This window comes from Halichoeres trimaculatus, unplaced genomic scaffold (assembly GCF_033239565.1).
Source record: "Halichoeres trimaculatus isolate MK-OKI-2021-1 unplaced genomic scaffold, fHalTri1.1 fHalTri1_scaffold_9, whole genome shotgun sequence".
Classification (NCBI taxonomy): domain Eukaryota; kingdom Metazoa; phylum Chordata; class Actinopteri; order Labriformes; family Labridae; genus Halichoeres; species Halichoeres trimaculatus.
The window spans coordinates 34,468,659-34,485,759 of record NW_027437188.1 but is presented as its reverse complement, the minus strand read 5'-3'; the positions used below and the strand labels follow the sequence as shown (position 1 = coordinate 34,485,759).

Here is a 17,101-nt window from a genome sequence, read left to right as displayed (position 1 = left end):
TTTTCTCTCACTTGTTTTCTGCTCATTCTTTGAAGTTGTTGTTTTTATGTGGAGTCTGAAGAGATGCCAGACTTTGAGGTCTGTGGGGTCAGGTTTGATTAACACGAGGGCTGATCATGCAGCAACCTCCTGTCTAAAAATATGAAGCCTTTGCTCAAGTGTTTGAAACTGCAGTTCATCAAGTGTCCACAAGAGGCCGTCTGCGGGAACAGCAGATTTACAGCTTTAATAAACTGTTTACAGCCTGGTTCAAAGACACAGGTCATTTATTTATCAGCACACACTAAATGAGGTTTGATAAAAGAGGTTAAAGAATAATGAGATCAGGATTTTGTCCAATCACAGGCACAGCTCAGCTGATTGACAGGTCTTAGCTGTCAATAATGAGGTGTAAAGCTCGCCTCTTGTGTCAGTATTTCCAATATGGCCCCTGCCAACGATAATCTTTATTAGTCTGATCAGAAACAGGTAAGAGATTAAGACTTTGTGTGATCATGGGTCTGACCCTGAACCCTGAAGGTTATTGATCACATCAATTTATTAATTATATGAAGGTCCTCTACATCAAGGGTCTTTAACCTGCGGCTCTTTGACTCCTTTGCAGTGGCTCCTTGTAGCTTTAAAAAAATTATTGAAATAAAGAATTTTATTTTTCTTACAGAGGGTATTGATAATTAAAGACACTGATGCTAAAGAAAATCCTGTGTTAACATTTAGTTGAACTAAATCTTCATCCCATCTGTCAATAAAGCCTGCCACCGCTCTACTTCACCTCCTACAACATCAACAGCCCACCAACTTTACATGCACCTGTGGCTAACCTCAAGTTTTACAGCCCTGGGAAGATAACTACATCTACAAAAAGACTCATCTGGAAGAAAATACTGATTTTAATTCTGTGTGAATGGATTAATTTAACTAATAACTTGCTGGTTTAATACATATGTTTGATATGTTGACAGAAATATGTGAATGAGAATTTTTGCATATTTTTGTAATTAAAAAATGTTTGAAATCTGAAATTTATTTTTTTTTGCAAACATTTTTGTTTTGCAAATTTTTTTAATTAAAAAAAACTTGATGTTTTTTTTAAATTTCAGTGTTTAATTGAAAATTCTCAATAGAATAGAAGAAGAAATTCTTCATATTTTCCTTTTTTTATTTTTTATTGGATTTTTTCATATTTTAAAATAAATAAAAAAACGTACAAATCTATTGAATTTCCTTTTCATATAACTTTTGCAAATATACTTAATTTGAAAATATCAATAAACCTTTTAAAATGTTAATTCTTACATGATTTTTTTTCTTTTTGCAATTTTAATTATCTTGAAAATTTTGCAAAATTTCAAAATTGCAAATCATTTTTAATTTTTGAAATTTCAATTTTATTTGTGAATTTTTTAAATATTTTTGAAAAAAAAAAACATCTGAAAATTTATGATTTTTTTCTTCATAAATTTCAAAATTGTCTGACATTTTCTGCAAATGCATTTTATTAATGTTTGCAAATTTATTAGAAATACAAACGAACACATCATATGAACAATTTTAATGTCATAAATTCAAGAAACTTGTTTTTAAGATAATTACTTAATTAAGTAGATTTTAATGATTAACTAAACTGCATGCACTGTTCAGTCTCTTTTATTAATACAAAGTATATTTTGTGGCTCCTTCAATTTTCTTAGCTCAGAAATCATCCTTAAAATGTGTGTATATAGGTGTCCCATCATACCTCTGTAAGAGCCCTGTTCAATGAGATGCTTCTGACTGAGTTCAATTTGCTGAAATAGTCTCTGAATCAACAGTTTTTTTCCCTTAATGTGGATTTATGAATTTAAGAGCCTCCATGTTTTTCTGATGGGCTTTGTTAGTGATCTTACTAACTTCATTCTCAGGGATTTAAGTTTAACTAAAGAAGCAACTTTCTAAAGATTCCCAACGTGTACTTAGCCTGAGCCTCTGGATCTTGATGTCTGAACGGTCTGAGTTAAAACCAGACTAATTAAGTCCAGAGTGGAAATAAAAGTCTTCTGAGGTTATCTCATGCTCACAGGAAACTTCCTCATGAGCTCGTGGTTTTATCTCCAGATCACAGGTTGGTATCAGGGGCACACAGAAACCCTTTCCCCTGGCTCTGTCCCTATGGGAGCTCATTCTGGCCTCTGACTATCACTGAGCCTCTTTAAGAGGAGTTCATGTGAAAATGTAAGAAGCTGCCAGCAGCTGGTTTAACTCAAACCAAACAGTCATAGTCCAGGACAGAATGAATGATTTCATATCGTTTAATTTCAGATGAAGCAAAAGTAGGAACAAAAACTGTGAGAGAAATTACCCAACTGCTGAGTAAACAGAGGAGCACAAAGAGGAAAACAACAAACAGGAAAAACCTGAGGACAACAGCAACAAGTTTCAGATACAGAGGTTCAGACCCTGAGTCAGGATGAGGAACACAGTCTGAAACCTTTGACCTGACTCAATCATCATCATCATCATCATCATCATCATCATCATCATCATCATCATCATCATCATCATAAATATCAATCTTGTCATTGCTCATCATTCATTTCTGTTCCACACTCACAGAGACCTTCAGAGGTAAAATCTTCAGTGGTTGTTCCCTCAATGTGTCAATATATGGAAACAGCTTCTCTGTGAATGTGTGTGTGAAGGTGTGTATGTGTGTGTGAGTATCAGGATCAGAAAACGACAACTGTCCTCTGTCCCAGTCCAGATTCACTCTGATCCTCTGAGGACGATTCTTCACGGACAGAACAGAGTCAGGACGGGATGATGAGAGTGCTCTGTATTTACCATCATTGAACCATATCATCCAATATCCAGACAGTTTGAATCCCTCCTTCTGAACAGACCCTGATAAAACACCCAGTTCCCATTCTTTATTGTCTCCAACCTCCACGTCCCAGCTGTGAGTCCCTGAGTTAAAGCTCTCAGAGCCCAGGACAGAGAAAAGAAGGAGGTTCCTCCTCTCTGGATTCTCAGGAACTTCCTGTCTCTCTCCTCGTCTCACTGAGGTCAGATCCTCAGACAGGATGAGTTTAGATCCAGCAGTGTTTGGGTCCAGAACCACAGGACTGTAGGAGACCATGTCCTTCATCTTGTTCCAGATGTTGAAGCTCAGGTTGCCCAGGTGTTTGGCCTGCTCTATCAGAGCTCCTGAGGGCAGCTGTGGATCCTCCAGCAGGGGGCGCTGCTGAACTCTTTCCACTGCAGCCTTGTAGTTTTTCAGGAATGAGACGTCTCCAGCTCTCAGCTGCTCCTCTGTGTCTCTGACTGTGTCTGAAAGAGCTGCTATCTCTCTGCTCAGAGCCTCCATCTGCTCCTTCATCCTCTGACTCTTCTGCTCCTCTTCCTCCCTCAGTGCAGACAGCCTGGCCTCCTCTTCCTCTTCTAGAAACTGATGAAGCTTCTTAAACTGCTCCTTAATCTGCCTCTCTGTGTGTCGGGCCTGGACCTGAATGTGTTGAGCAGTTTGATCAAACTTCACTTTAGCTCCTTCACAAACCTTTAACTTCCTCTTTAAGGGCTCCAGAGTTTCCAGAAGCTTCTTCTTGTGGTTTCCAGCAGCTTCATCAATGGGTCTGATCGTGTGCTCGCTGTGTGTCTCTGAATCTCTGCAGACGAGACAAACTGGCTCCTGATGGTCCAGACAGAAGAGTTTGAGTTTCTCAGAGTGCAGACTGCAGAGATCCTCTGAAGGTCTCTGACCTCTCTCCTGGAGGAAACTCTCACACAGATTCTTTAAAGCCAGGTTAAGAGGTGGTCTGTCCTTTGAGCTTCTCCTCTTACAAACTGGACACTCTCGTGTTGATTTCTGCTTCCACCAGCTCTGCAGACAGTCTTTACAGAAGCTGTGGGTACAGGACAAAAGGACTGGATCTTTGAAGATTTCACAGCAGACCGGACAGATCATTTCCTCCTCCACTTTGGACGCCATCCTGCCTCAGGGTTAAGCTGAAGACACAGCAGGCACTCTCAGTCTCTCCCTGAGCCTTGATAGTTTCTTTCTCTTTTCTTCAAAGTTGTAAAAGTCTGATGGTAGAGTTCCCAGAGTTCCCAGTGTTCCCAGTGTTCTCCTCCAGCAGCTGTCTGTCTTTGGTCTGAAGGTGAATCCGAGCGTCTGTCTCTCAGCGTCTCTCTCGGCTCAGTCAGGACAAATGTAAACCTGTTCCCTGGTTTGTCTCAGGTGAGTCAGGTAAGGGGGCGGAGCTTCTGAAAGATCAGAAACAGGTTGGAACAGCTCTTGTTGTTATTTCTTTAATCAAACTATAAACTCTTCTCAGTGAGTCAGAGTCCTCTCTAACAGCAGGTTGTTCTGACGTTGTGGACAGGAGCCAAGTCCTGCTGGAAAATGAAATCTGCATCTCTGTAGATAAAATATGAAAGTTCAACTTTTGAATAAAACAACTGAAATAAATGAACTTTAACACAATAATCTGATTGAACATAAAGTTTAAAGTTTTGAAAATACTCCAGTTCCGTTCAGTTTTTAGAGATAAACACTCTTTCATAGCTGATCAACAGTTCATTATTTCTTTTAAGAACAGACACCAGTAAAACAGAAAGAGCTCCTTATGCCAGCTGTAAGTTTCAATTCGAACAGCTACAGGGCGCTTGTCAGTCACGTGACCTGAGCTGTGTCTCTGATTGGACAATCAAATGATCCTAAACACTTCTAAACAGCTGAGTTTAGAAGAAAAATTTACCCCCTGAACCAGGCTGTAACTATGTTTTTAATGCAGTAAAAGTCTGTTTTTATGGCTGGGTGTGTACGTGATTTCCTGTCTTTCTGCAGCCAGACTCAAGTGGATTCTTTGTGAACAGCAACATTCAGCACTTCCACATAGGCTTCATTTTTACTGACCTGATGTTGCCCCTTAGCGTACTCTCATATCTACGCACAGATCGGCATTCATCAATCTGAACGTGGGCGTCGAGTACGCTCAAATCCCACGGCAGGTCTCGTGTACGCAAGTTTCATGTCGAAGAGAAGTGCGGTGCAGCAAGAAAAATCTGTCAGTGGAGGAGAATTATTAGATCATATGAGCACAAAAGATTTTCAGACATTATCAGATTAATATTTAGATCATTGAATTAGATATGACACCAAGAATGAAACCCCTCTCTCGTGGTACAAACAATCATAAACTTCGATCTACCCATGAGTAATTGCAAACGATCGACACACATCTGGTCCAGACACCAAAACGACCACAAATAAAGTTAATGGGATCAGTTTTTAGGTGAACTAGTTTGGAGTGTTGAAAACATTTTATTATCTTTTATCTTATCTTTTTTTTTCTGCTCTCAACGAAGGCGGACGCTTTTCTTCTAGCTCCCTCCTCCCTATCTGCCCTGCTTGCTCTTGGTCTGTCTGTGTCTGAACTATCAGAGCCTCTCTTTGTATCCTATGTCAAAACCTAAAATCATGGATTTGATCGGCTGGTCTCTTAACGCAATTGATCAAATTTTCTCAACGAAGTAACTGGGCAAAGGGGAGCCTGCCTGCCCCGGCAGAATGTCTGCAGACAGATCTACGATCGACTCCTGGGATACCTGGAGGACTGTATGCCTGTTGATCCTTTCCATAGAGGATGTTGAAGATGTCTACATATTTGGATTTATGATAACAGGTTTTCTGCTGTTTGGAGCTGGGGGTTTCATGATTTATCACAAAGTTCAGAAGACTCAGGCTGCAGTTTTGGGAATCCATAACCAGCCCGTCAATGAGGGATTGTGCAGGGCTGTCAACATTCAGACTTAAGCGAACTTGATCGCAGGCAGGATAGGATGGATAACGACTTAGAGAAATTGTCAGCTCGGCTCGGCTGTAATGGGCCACTGAATTAGGCCATTTGGATCGCCACAGAGTCGACCAGTTGGGACTTAAAGGCAGACAGAAAAATTTTCAGTGTGTCCCAAACAATCTTTATCTCTCTTTCGGCGCCTTCGCGTTGGCCTTGGTAAGCTGATAGCGCTTTACTCCCCTGGATGGTTTGCAGACAGATGCTCTACCCCCTCCCATCCCCCACCTTCCTCCTGTGAACTTGTCTCTGGATCAGAACTCTTCGAGGTCGTCTCAACTGACACCATCAGATGGTGGACATTGTTGAGTCTGAGTGGGGATGTAGTCCATTGGCTTACACACACACACATACACACATATGAAGTCACATGGCACACACACACAACCTTGGACTCAACGCCTTCTTTGGCTCCGTCACAGTTCATGCAGGGTTGATGCGCGTCCCTCCGTGGCTGAGCAGTGACATCTGTTCAAGTCTTCGAGTTTATGTCTGTTGTTATCATGTGCTTATATGCTGAAGTGTTTATTTCTTGATCTCAAATTATGCCCCCTGTTGGGAATAGTCTGGAATTGAACTTTTTTCTCCCAATGTTGTTTTTTCATATGTATTGCAAAGCGGCGCTGAGCAGCTAGCAGCTCCTAGGTTCATCTCATTTCTGTGTTTCCCCACGTTTGTTTTCTTCTATGTCTTGAAAGGGATGTAACTGAAATGAAATTTCCCCTGGGGATCAATAAAGCTATAAACAAAGCATATAAACAAACAACGCAACGTCATTTCTCTCTACCTTGGTGCTATGGTGTCGATCCCCAGCACAGAGAACACTTCTTTTTCCCGTAATGCGTCCCTCAATGTCGTAAACTCTGTGAGTTCGGCCAGCTGGACCTTGAATATTTAGTGGCGTGTAATTTAAATTACGATCATTTTCAGCTGCCACATTTATCAACAGCTGATCAGACGTACGCAGTGATTGGCCCTGATAAGCACATTTCATAAATCACACGTCAACGTTGCCATAAGTTCATTTTTACACCCAGATCTGCGCCAAGTCCCACACAAGACTGATAAATGAGGGCCAATGAGAGCAGATTTTAAACCTACCTGGTTCCTCCCCCTTGTTGATCTGACCCAGAGCTGGTGAGACTCCAACCACCACGATGAAGAGGAAGAAGAGGAGGGTGGAGATGAAGGGAGCCCTGCAGGAAGACAGAGAGTTAGCATGTTAGCATGTTTGCTTATTTTCTGCTGTTTGACTTGAAAAAGGAGGCAGAGGCCCAGTCTGAGGATCATTAAGTCTCAGTTTCACTGTAACTAACAAGTCTTACTGAAGTCAGCAGAGACATGTCTGACCATGACACTGTGAAGCTGAAAAACATTATTTGTTCAGTTTAATAAGCTACAGCTTTTTTTGGTGAAGTTATTTTGCAGTTGCAGTTTTGAAGTTTTTTCTTTTTAACTGAAACATTTGACTCAACTTTCCAATCACAACAAAGCATGTCTGAAATCTTACAGATGTTGGGGTGAATTCGGCTCATGAATCAGTCAGGAGGAAACACTCAACCTTAACAGATGTTAACTTTTTGTGGGTGATGAGGTGTTTGTGATCGCTGGATTTGGACGTTATGTTGAATAAAAGTAGTAGCTGTGCTGATTTAAAAGGAGGTTGGTGTTATGTTTGTACGCCGAATTAAAGGACATATTATCTGGATTATTGATCATGTGTCATTTGTCTCTCAGACTCAGTGTGCGGGTAAAGTAAGTCCACATGAAAATAAATTCACACAATTTCAAACGCGCAACTGTACAAGCGGCTCTTCATGCACGCGTTAACCGGCAAACAGGAGGGTAACCCGGGATAACACGCTGAAGATTTACAGTGGAGCTCCGGTTCAGAGCCAGTGTCAGTAAACCAAACCTAAAACAGACTGAAAAATCTTAATCTATGACTTTACTGAAAGGATAACACAGAAAGGCACCAAACCTCATAGGAAAAACAGCGAATTTAAGAAAAACGTTAGACGAAGGACTCACATTGAGAGTTGCAATGTCGATCTGTGATTTCCTAAAAGCATCAAACAGTGTGTTTACTGGGTCACACACACACACACAGGCTTTAATGGACTCTGACACACTGCTGAGGATGAGGAGGAGGATTCTGACCTGGGACTGAGGGAACAGGTTAAAGTGTGTGTGTCTGCCTCTCCTGTGGGTTAAATGTGAAGTGATGACCCTCTGGTTAGTTTCTGTCTCAGCCTCAGTGGAGCTTTTTTTTCAGGGGATCCTGTTTATTAAGGTCTGAGATGAATAAAGCCTGACACATTATTAATATTTCACTCAATACAAACTTATTTCCATGTTTAAGACTTGAGAGGGTTTGGGTTAAAGGAGGGTGTTACAGTAAATCTCTGATGTGTTGGCTCCCTCTAGTGGTGTCAGGTTCAAAGCACAGCTTCAAAACTCCAAAGCAGGTAAACAGAACTGAAGCTTTTGTAAAGCAGGGCCCACTCTGTCATCTGAGCAAATTTCAAGCTGATATCATTTATGGCCTAGGAGAAGATAACTTTTAAAAAAGGCCCAAAAATGTGCAGCCCACAGGATCACCCACTGTGGGGCAGGGACGACTCTTCAGATCAGTGAAGGTGTTATTGATGTTCACACATTACAGCAACAGGTCAGAGTTCAACACCAGCATTTTATTTACACCAACAACCAATCAGATCACAGATTACAGTAAACATTCAATAAAATCACACTTTGACTCTGATCACTACAAGAAGAACTGAGAAATAAGTTAAAGGAAACAGACTGAACACACTCTGATTATTTGCAGACTCAACATAAAGCAAAATAAACCAACGTTAAAAACAGACACGAAGAAACATCTTTGAATAAAGAACAGATCATCTGTCACTGAATTAAAGGGTTAATTAAACAGATAACATGTCAATCATCAAACAGTAAACACGTTCAAACCCTGATGGAAAGAAGAGAGGAAAGGTTTGGAGAGATCACTGATAATTACCATCATCATTATCATCATCATCATCATCATCATCATCATCATCATCATCATCATCATCATCATCATCATCATCAAAGTCATCATCATCATCATCATCATCTATTTCTGTTCCACGCTCACAGAGACCTTCAGAGGTAAAATCTTCAGTGGTTGTTTATCCCTTGTGTAAATGTATGGAAACAGCTTCTCAGTGAAAGTGTGTGTGAAGGTGTGTATGTGTGTGTTAGTATCAGGATCAGAGAACAACAGCTGTCCTCTGTCCCAGTCCAGATTCACTCTGATCCTCTGAGGACGATTCTTCACGGACAGAAAAGAGACAGGACGGGACAAGGAGACTGCTGTGTATTTACCATCAATGAACACTATCGTCCAATATCCAGACTCTATGAATCCCTCCTTCTGAACAGACCCTGATAAAACACCCAGGATCCAGTCTTTATTGTCTCCAACCTCCACGTCCCAGCTGTGAGTCCCTGAGTTAAAGCTCTCCGAGCCCAGGACAGACCAGGTTTCTCCTCTCTCTGGATTCTCAGGAACTTCCTGTTTCTCTCCTTGTCTCGCTGAGGTCAGATCCTCAGACAGGATGAGTTCTGGATCAGCAGTGTTTGGGTCCAGAACCACAGGACTGTAGGAGACCAGGTCCTTCATCTTGTTCCAGATGTTGAAGCTCAGGTTGCCCAGGTGTTTGGCCTGCTCTATCAGAGCTCCTGAGGGCAGCTGTGGATCCTCCAGCAGGGGGCGCTGCTGGACTCTTTCCACTGCAGCCTTGTAGTTTTTCAGGAATGAGACGTCTCCAGCTCTCAGCTGCTCCTCTGTGTCTCTGACTGTGTCTGAAAGAGCTGCTATCTCTCTGCTCAGAGCCTCCATCTGCTCCTTCATCCTCTGACTCTTCTGCTCCTCTTCCTCCCTCAGTGCAGACAGCCTGGCCTCCTCTTCCTCTTCTAGAAACTGATGAAGCTTCTTAAACTGCTCCTTAATCTGCCTCTCTGTGTGTCGGGCCTGGACCTGAATGTGTTGAGCAGTTTGATCAAACTTCACTTTAGCTCCTTCACAAACCTTTAACTTCCTCTTTAAGGGCTCCAGAGTTTCCTGAAGCTTCTTCTTCTGGTTTCCAGCAGCTTCATCGATGGGTCTGAATCTGTGCTCGCTGTGTTTCTCTGAATCTCTGCAGACCACACAAACTGGCTCCTGATGGTCCAGACAGAAGAGTTTGAGTTTCTCAGAGTGCAGACTGCAGAGATCCTCTGAAGGTCTCTGACCTCTCTCCTGGAGGAAACTCTCACACAGATTCTTTAAAGTGAAGTTAAGAGGAAGTAATTCCCTGGAATGTCTCCTCTTACAAACTGGACACTCTCTGTCCTCCTTCTCCCTCCACCAGTTCTGCAGACAGTCTTTACAGAAGCTGTGGCAGCAGGACAGGATGACTGGATCTTTATAGACCTCATGGCAGACCGGACAGCTCAGATCCTCCTCCAGTCTGGACGCCATTTTGTCTGAGAGTGAAGCTGAAGACGCAGCAGGCACGCAGCTTCAGGAAGTCTCTCCCTGAGCCTTGAAAGTTTCTTTCTCTTTTCTTCAAAGTTGTAAAAGTCTGATGGTAGAGTTCCCAGTGTTCCCAGTGTTCCCAGTGTTCCCAGTGTTCTCCTCCTGCAGCTGTCTGTCTTTGGTCTGAAGGTGAATCTGATCGTCTGTCTCTCAGCGTCTCTCTCGGCTCAGTCAGGACAAATGTAAACCTGTTTCCTGGTTTGTCTCAGGTGAGTCAGGTTAGGGGGCGGAGCTTCTGAAAGATCAGAAACAGGTTGGAGCAGCTCTTGTTGTTATTTCTTTAATCAAACTATAAACTCTTCTCAGTGAGTCAGAGTCCTCCCTAACAGCAGGTTGTTCTGACGTTGTGGACAGGAGCCAAGTCCTGCTGGAAAATGAAATCTGCATCTCTGTAGATAAAATATGAAAGTTCAACTTTTGAATAAAACAACTGAAATAAATGAACTTTAACACAATAATCTGATTGAACATGAAGTTTAAAGTTTTGAAAATACTCCAGTTCCGTTCAGTTTTTAGAGATTAACACTCTTTCATAGCTGATCAACAGTTCATTATTTCTTTTAAGAACAGACACCAGTAAAACAGAAAGAGCTCCTTATGCCAGCAGTAAGTTTCAATTCGAACAGCTACAGGGCGCTTGTCAGTCACGTGACCTGAGCTGTGTCTCTGATTGGACAATCAATAGATCCTAAACACTTCTAAACAGCTGAGTTTAGAAGAAAAATTTACCCCATGAACCAGGCTGTAACTATGTTTTTAATGCAGTAAAAGTCTGTTTTTATGGCTGGGTGTGTACGTGATTTCCTGTCTTTCTGCAGCCAGACTCAAGTGGATTCTTTATGAACAGCAACATTCAGCACTTCCACATAGGCTTCATTTTTACTGACCTGATGTTGCCCCTTAGCGTACTCTCATATCTACGCACAGATCGGCATTCATCAATCTGAACGTGGGCGTCGAGTATGCTCAAATCTCACGGCAGGTCTCGTGTATGCAAGTTTCATGTCGAAGAGAAGTGCGGTGCAGCAAGAAAAATCTGTCAGTGGAGGAGAATTATTAGATCATATGAGCACAAAAGATTTTAAGACATTATCAGATTAATATTTAGATCGTTGAATTAGATATGACACCAATAATGAAACCCCTCTCTCGTGGTACAAACAATCATAAACTTAGATCTACCCACGCGTAATTGGAAACGATCGACACACATCTGGTCCAGACACCAAAACGACCACAAATGAAGTTAATGAGATCAGTTTTTAGGTGAACTAGTTTGGAGTGTTGAAAATATTTTATTATCTTTTATCTTATCTTTTTTTTTCTGCTCTCAACGAAGGTGGACGGTTTTCTTCTAGCTCCCTCCTCCCTATCTGTCCTGCTTGCTCTTGGTCTGTCTCTGTCTGAACTATCAGAGCCTCTCTTTGTATCCTATCCAAAACCTAAAATCATAGATTTGATCGGCTGGTCTCTTAACGCAATTGATCAAATTTTCTCAACGAAGTAACTGGGCAAAAGGGAGCCTGCCTGCCCCGGCAGAACGTCTGCAGACAGGTCTACGATCGACTCCTGGGATACCTGGAGGACTGTATGCCTGTTGATCCTTTCCATCGAGGATGCTGAAGATGTCTACATATTTGGATTTATGATAACAGGTTTTCTGCTGTTTGGAGCTGGCGGTTTCATGATTTATCACAAACTTCAGAAGACTCAGGCTGCAGTTTTGGGATTTGATAAGCTGCCCGTCAATGAGGGATTGTGCAGGGCTGTCAACATTCAGACTTAAGCGATATGCGAACTTGATCGCAGGCAGGATAGGATGGATAACGACTTGGAGAAATTGTCAGCTCGGCTCGGCTGTAATGGGCCACTGAATTAGGCCATTTGGATCGCCACAGAGTCGACCAGTTGGGACTTAAAGGCAGACAGAAAAATTTTCAGTGTGTCCCAAATTATCTTTATCTCTCTTTCGGCGCCTTCACGTTGGCCTTGGTAGGCTGATAGCGCTTTACTCCCCTGGATGGTTTGCAGACAGATGCTCTACCCCCTCCCATCCCCCACCTTCCTCCTGTGAACTTGTCTCTGGATCAGAACTCTTCGGGGTCGTCTCAACTGACACCATCAGATGGTGGACATTGTTGAGTCTGAGTGGGGATGTAGTCCATTGGCTTACACACACACACATGCACACATATGAAGTCACATGGCACACACACACAACCTTGGACTCAATGCCTTCTTTGGCTCCGTCACAGTTCAGCTGCAGGGTTGATGAGCGTCCCTCCGTGGCTGAGCAGTGACATTTGTTCAAGTCTTCGAGTTTATGTCTGTTGTTATCATGTGCTTTTATGCTGAAGTGTTTATTTCTTGATCTCAAATTATGCCCCCTGTTGGGAATAGTCTGGAATTGAACTTTTTTCTCCCAATGTTGTTTTTTCATATGTATTGCAAAGGGGCGCTGGGCAGCTAGCAGCTCCTAGGTTCATCTCATTTCTGTGTTTCCCCACGTTTGTTTTCTTCTATGTCTTGAAAGGGATGTAACTGAAATGAAATTTCCCCTGGGGATCAATAAAGCTATAAACAAAGCATATAAACAAACAACGCAACGTCATTTCTCTCTACCTTGGTGCTATGGTGTCGATCCCCAGCACAGAGAACACTTCTTTTTCCCGTAATGCGTTCCTCAATGCCGTAAACTCTGTGAGTTCGGCCAGCTGGACCTTGAATATTTAGTGGCGTGTAATTTAAATTACGATCATTTTCAGCTGCCACATTTATCAACAGCTGATCAGACGTACGCAGTGATTGGCCCTGATAAGCACATTTCATAAATCACACGTCAACGTTGCCATAAGTTCATTTTTACACCCAGATCTGCGCCAAGTCCCACACAAGACTGATAAATGAGGGCCAATGAGAGCAGATTTTAAACCTACCTGGTTCCTCCCCCTTGTTGATCTGACCCAGAGCTGGTGAGACTCCAACCACCACGATGAAGAGGAAGAAGAGGAGGGTGGAGATGAAGGGAGCCCTGCAGGAAGACAGAGAGTTAGCATGTTAGCATGTTTGCTTATTTTCTGCTGTTTGACTTGAAAAAGGAGGCAGAGGCCCAGTCTGGGGATCATTAAGTCTCAGTTTCACTGTAACTAACAAGTCTTACTGAAGTCAGCAGAGACATGTCTGACCATGACACTGTGAAGCTGAAAAACAATATTTGTTCAGTTTAATATGCTACAGATTTTTTTGGTGAAGTTATTTTGCAGTTGCAGTTTTGAAGATTTTTTCTTTTTAACTGAAACATTTGACTCAACTTTCCAATAATAACAAAGCATGTCTGAAATCTTACAGATGTTAGTGTGAATTCGGCTCATGAATCAGTCAGGAGGAAACACTCAACCTTAACAGATGTTAACTTTTTGTAGGCGATGAGGTGTGTTTGTGATCGCTGGATTTGGACGTTATGTTGAATAAAAGTAGTAGCTGTGCTGATTTAAAAGGAGGTTGGTGTTATGTTTGTACGCCGAATTAAAGGACATATTATCTGGATTATTGATCATGTGTCATTTGTCTCTCAGACTCAGTGTGCGGGTAAAGTAAGTCCACATGAAAATAAATTCACACAATTTCAAACGCGCATCTGTACAAGCGGCTCTTCATGCACGCGTTAACCGGCAAACGGGAGGGTAACCCGGGATAACACGGTGAAGATTTACAGTGGAGCTCCGGTTCAGAGCCAGTGTCAGTAAATCAAACCTAAAACAGACTGAAAAATCTAAATCTATGACTTCACTGAAAGGATAACACAGAAAGGCACCAAACCTCATAGGAAAAACAGCGAATTTAAGAAAAACGTTAGACGAAGGACTCACGTTGAGAGTTGCAATGTCGATCTGTGATTTCCTAAAAGCATCAAACAGTGTGTTCACTGGGTCACACACACACACACACACACACACACACACACACACACACACACACACACACACACACACACACACACACACAGGCTTTAATGGACTCTGACACACTGCTGAGGATGAGGAGGAGGATTCAGACCTGGGACTGAGGGAACAGGTTAAAGTGTCTGTGTCTGCCTCTCCTGTGGGTTAAATGTGAAGTGATGACCCTCTGGTTAGTTTCTGTCTCAGCCTCAGTGGAGCTTTGTTTTTAGGGGATCCTGTTTATTAAGGTCTGAGATGAATAAAGCCTGACACATTATTAATATTTCACTCAATACAAACTTATTTCCATGTTTAAGACTTGAGAGGGTTTGGGTTAAAGGAGGGTGTTACAGTAAATCTCTGATGTATTGGCTCCCTCTAGTGGTGTCAGGTTCAAAGCACAGCTTCAAAACTCCAAAGCAGGTAAACAGAACTGAAGCTTTTGTAAAGCAGGGCCCACTCTGTCATCTGAGCAAATTTCAAGCCGATATCATTTATGGCCCAGGAGAAGATAACTTTTGAAAAAGGCCCAAAAATGTGCAGCCCACAGGATCACCCACTGTGGGGCAGGGACGACTCTTCAGATCAGTGAAGGTGTTATTGATGTTCACACATCACAGCAACAGGTCAGAGTTCAACACCAGCATTTTATTTAGACCAACAACCAATCAGATCACAGATTACAGTAAACATTCAATAAAATCACACTTTGACTCTGATCACTATGAGAAGAACTGAGAAATGAGTTAAAGGAAACAGACTGAACTAACTCTGGTTATTTACAGACTCAACATAAAGTAAAACAAACCAACCTTAAAACAGACACGAGGAAACATCTTTGAATAAAGAACAGATCATCTGTCACTGAATTAAAGGGTTAATAAAACAGATAACATGTCAATCATCAAACAGTAAACACGTTCAAACCCTGATGGAAAGAAGAGAGGAAAGGTTTGGAGAGATCACTGATAATCATCATCATCATCATCATCATCATCATCATCATCATCATCATCATCATCATCATCCTCATCATCATCATCATCATCATCATCATTTATTTCTGTTTCACGCTCACAGAGACCTTCAGAGGTAAAATCTTCAGTGGTTGTTTATCCAATGTGCCAATCCATGGAAACAGTTTCTCAGTGAAAGTGTGTGTGAAGGTGTGTATGTGTGTGTTAGTATCAGGATCAGAGAACGACAGCTGTCCTCTGTCCCAGTCCAGATTCACCCTGATCCTCTGAGGACGATTCTTCATGGACAGAACAGAGTCAGGACGGGATGAGGAGTATGCTCTGTATTTACCACCAAAGAACAATATCCTCCAATATCCAGACTGTTTGAATCCCTCCTTCTGAACAGACCCTGATATCACACCCAGGTTCCAGTCTTTATTGTCTCCAACCTCCACGTCCCAGCTGTGAGTCCCTGAGTTAAAGCTCTCAGAGCCCAGGACAGACCAGAACATTCCCCTCTCTGGATTCTCAGGAACTTCCTGTTTCTCTCCTGGCCTCACTGAGGTCAGATCCTCAGACAGGATGATGTATGAATGAGCAGTGTTTGGGTCCAGAACCACAGGACTGTAGGAGACCATGTCCTTCATCTTGTTCCAGATGTTGAAGCTCAGGTTGCCCAGGTGTTTGGCCTGCTCTATCAGAGCTCCTGAGGGCAGCTGTGGATCCTCCAGCAGGGGGCGCTGCTGGACTCTTTCCACTGCAGCCTTGTAGTTTTTCAGGAATGAGACGTCTCCAGCTCTCAGCTGCTCCTCTGTGTCTCTGACTGTGTCTGAAAGAGCTGCTATCTCTCTGCTCAGAGCCTCCATCTGCTCCTTCATCCTCTGACTCTTCTGCTCCTCTTCCTCCCTCAGTGCAGACAGCCTGGCCTCCTCTTCCTCTTCTAGAAACTGATGAAGCTTCTTAAACTGCTCCTTAATCTGCCTCTCTGTGTGTCGGGCCTGGACCTGAATGTGTTGAGCAGTTTGATCAAACTTCACTTTAGCTCCTTCACAAACCTTTAACTTCCTCTTTAAGGGCTCCAGAGTTTCCAGAAGCTTCTTCTTCTGGTTTCCAGCAGCTTCATCGATGGGTCTGAATCTGTGCTCGCTGTGTTTCTCTGAATCTCTGCAGATCACACAAACTGTCTCCTGATGGTCCAGACAGAAGAGTTTGAGTTTCTCAGAGTGCAGACTGCAGAGATCCTCTGAAGGTCTCTGACCTCTCTCCTGGAGGAAACTCTCACACAGATTCTTTAAAACCAGGTTAAGAGGTGGTATTTCCTTTGAACTTCTCCTCTTACAAACTGGACACTCTCGAGTTGGTTTCTGCTTCCACCAGCTCTGCAGACAGTCTTTACAGATGCTGTGGGTACAGGACAAGAGGACTGGATCTTTGAAGATTTCACAGCAGACCGGACAGATCATTTCCTCCTCCACTTTGGACGCCATTCTGCCTCAGGGTTAAGCTGAAGATGCAGCAGGCACGCAGCTTCAGGAAGTCTCTCTCTGAGCCTTGAAAGTTTCTTTCTCTTTTTTTCAAAGTTGTAAAAGTCTGATGGTAGAGTTCCCAGTGTTCCCAGTGTTCCCAGTGTTCCCAGTGTTCTCCTCCTGCAGCTGTCTGTCTTTGATCTGAAGGTGAATCTAACCGTCCGTCTCTCTCTGCTCAATCATTAAAAATGAAAACCTGTTTCCTGGTTAGTCTCAGGTGAGGTGGCAGGAACAGGTTGGAGTGGCTCTTATTTTTATTTCTTCAATAAAACAATAA

General features: G+C 42.6%; 3 protein-coding genes across 3 annotated transcripts; all 3 read right to left on the bottom strand.

Moving 5' to 3' along the window:
- Positions 1-2,569: 2,569 nt before the first annotated feature.
- Positions 2,570-3,964, bottom strand: LOC141797943 (nuclear factor 7, brain-like). The gene has a single exon (XM_074679654.1). It carries the CDS (start codon positions 3,962-3,964, stop codon positions 2,570-2,572), a length of 1,395 nt encoding a protein of 464 aa, XP_074535755.1.
- Positions 3,965-8,952: 4,988 nt separating this feature from the next.
- LOC141797847 (E3 ubiquitin-protein ligase TRIM39-like) lies at positions 8,953-10,441 on the bottom strand. Its single transcript, XM_074679531.1, has one exon. The coding sequence runs from the start codon at positions 10,339-10,341 to the stop codon at positions 8,953-8,955; it is 1,389 nt and encodes a 462-aa protein (XP_074535632.1). The 5' UTR covers positions 10,342-10,441.
- Positions 10,442-15,396: 4,955 nt separating this feature from the next.
- LOC141797802 (zinc-binding protein A33-like) lies at positions 15,397-16,785 on the bottom strand. The gene has a single exon (XM_074679486.1). It carries the CDS (start codon positions 16,783-16,785, stop codon positions 15,397-15,399), a length of 1,389 nt encoding a protein of 462 aa, XP_074535587.1.
- Between the last annotated feature and the right edge of the window lie 316 nt (positions 16,786-17,101).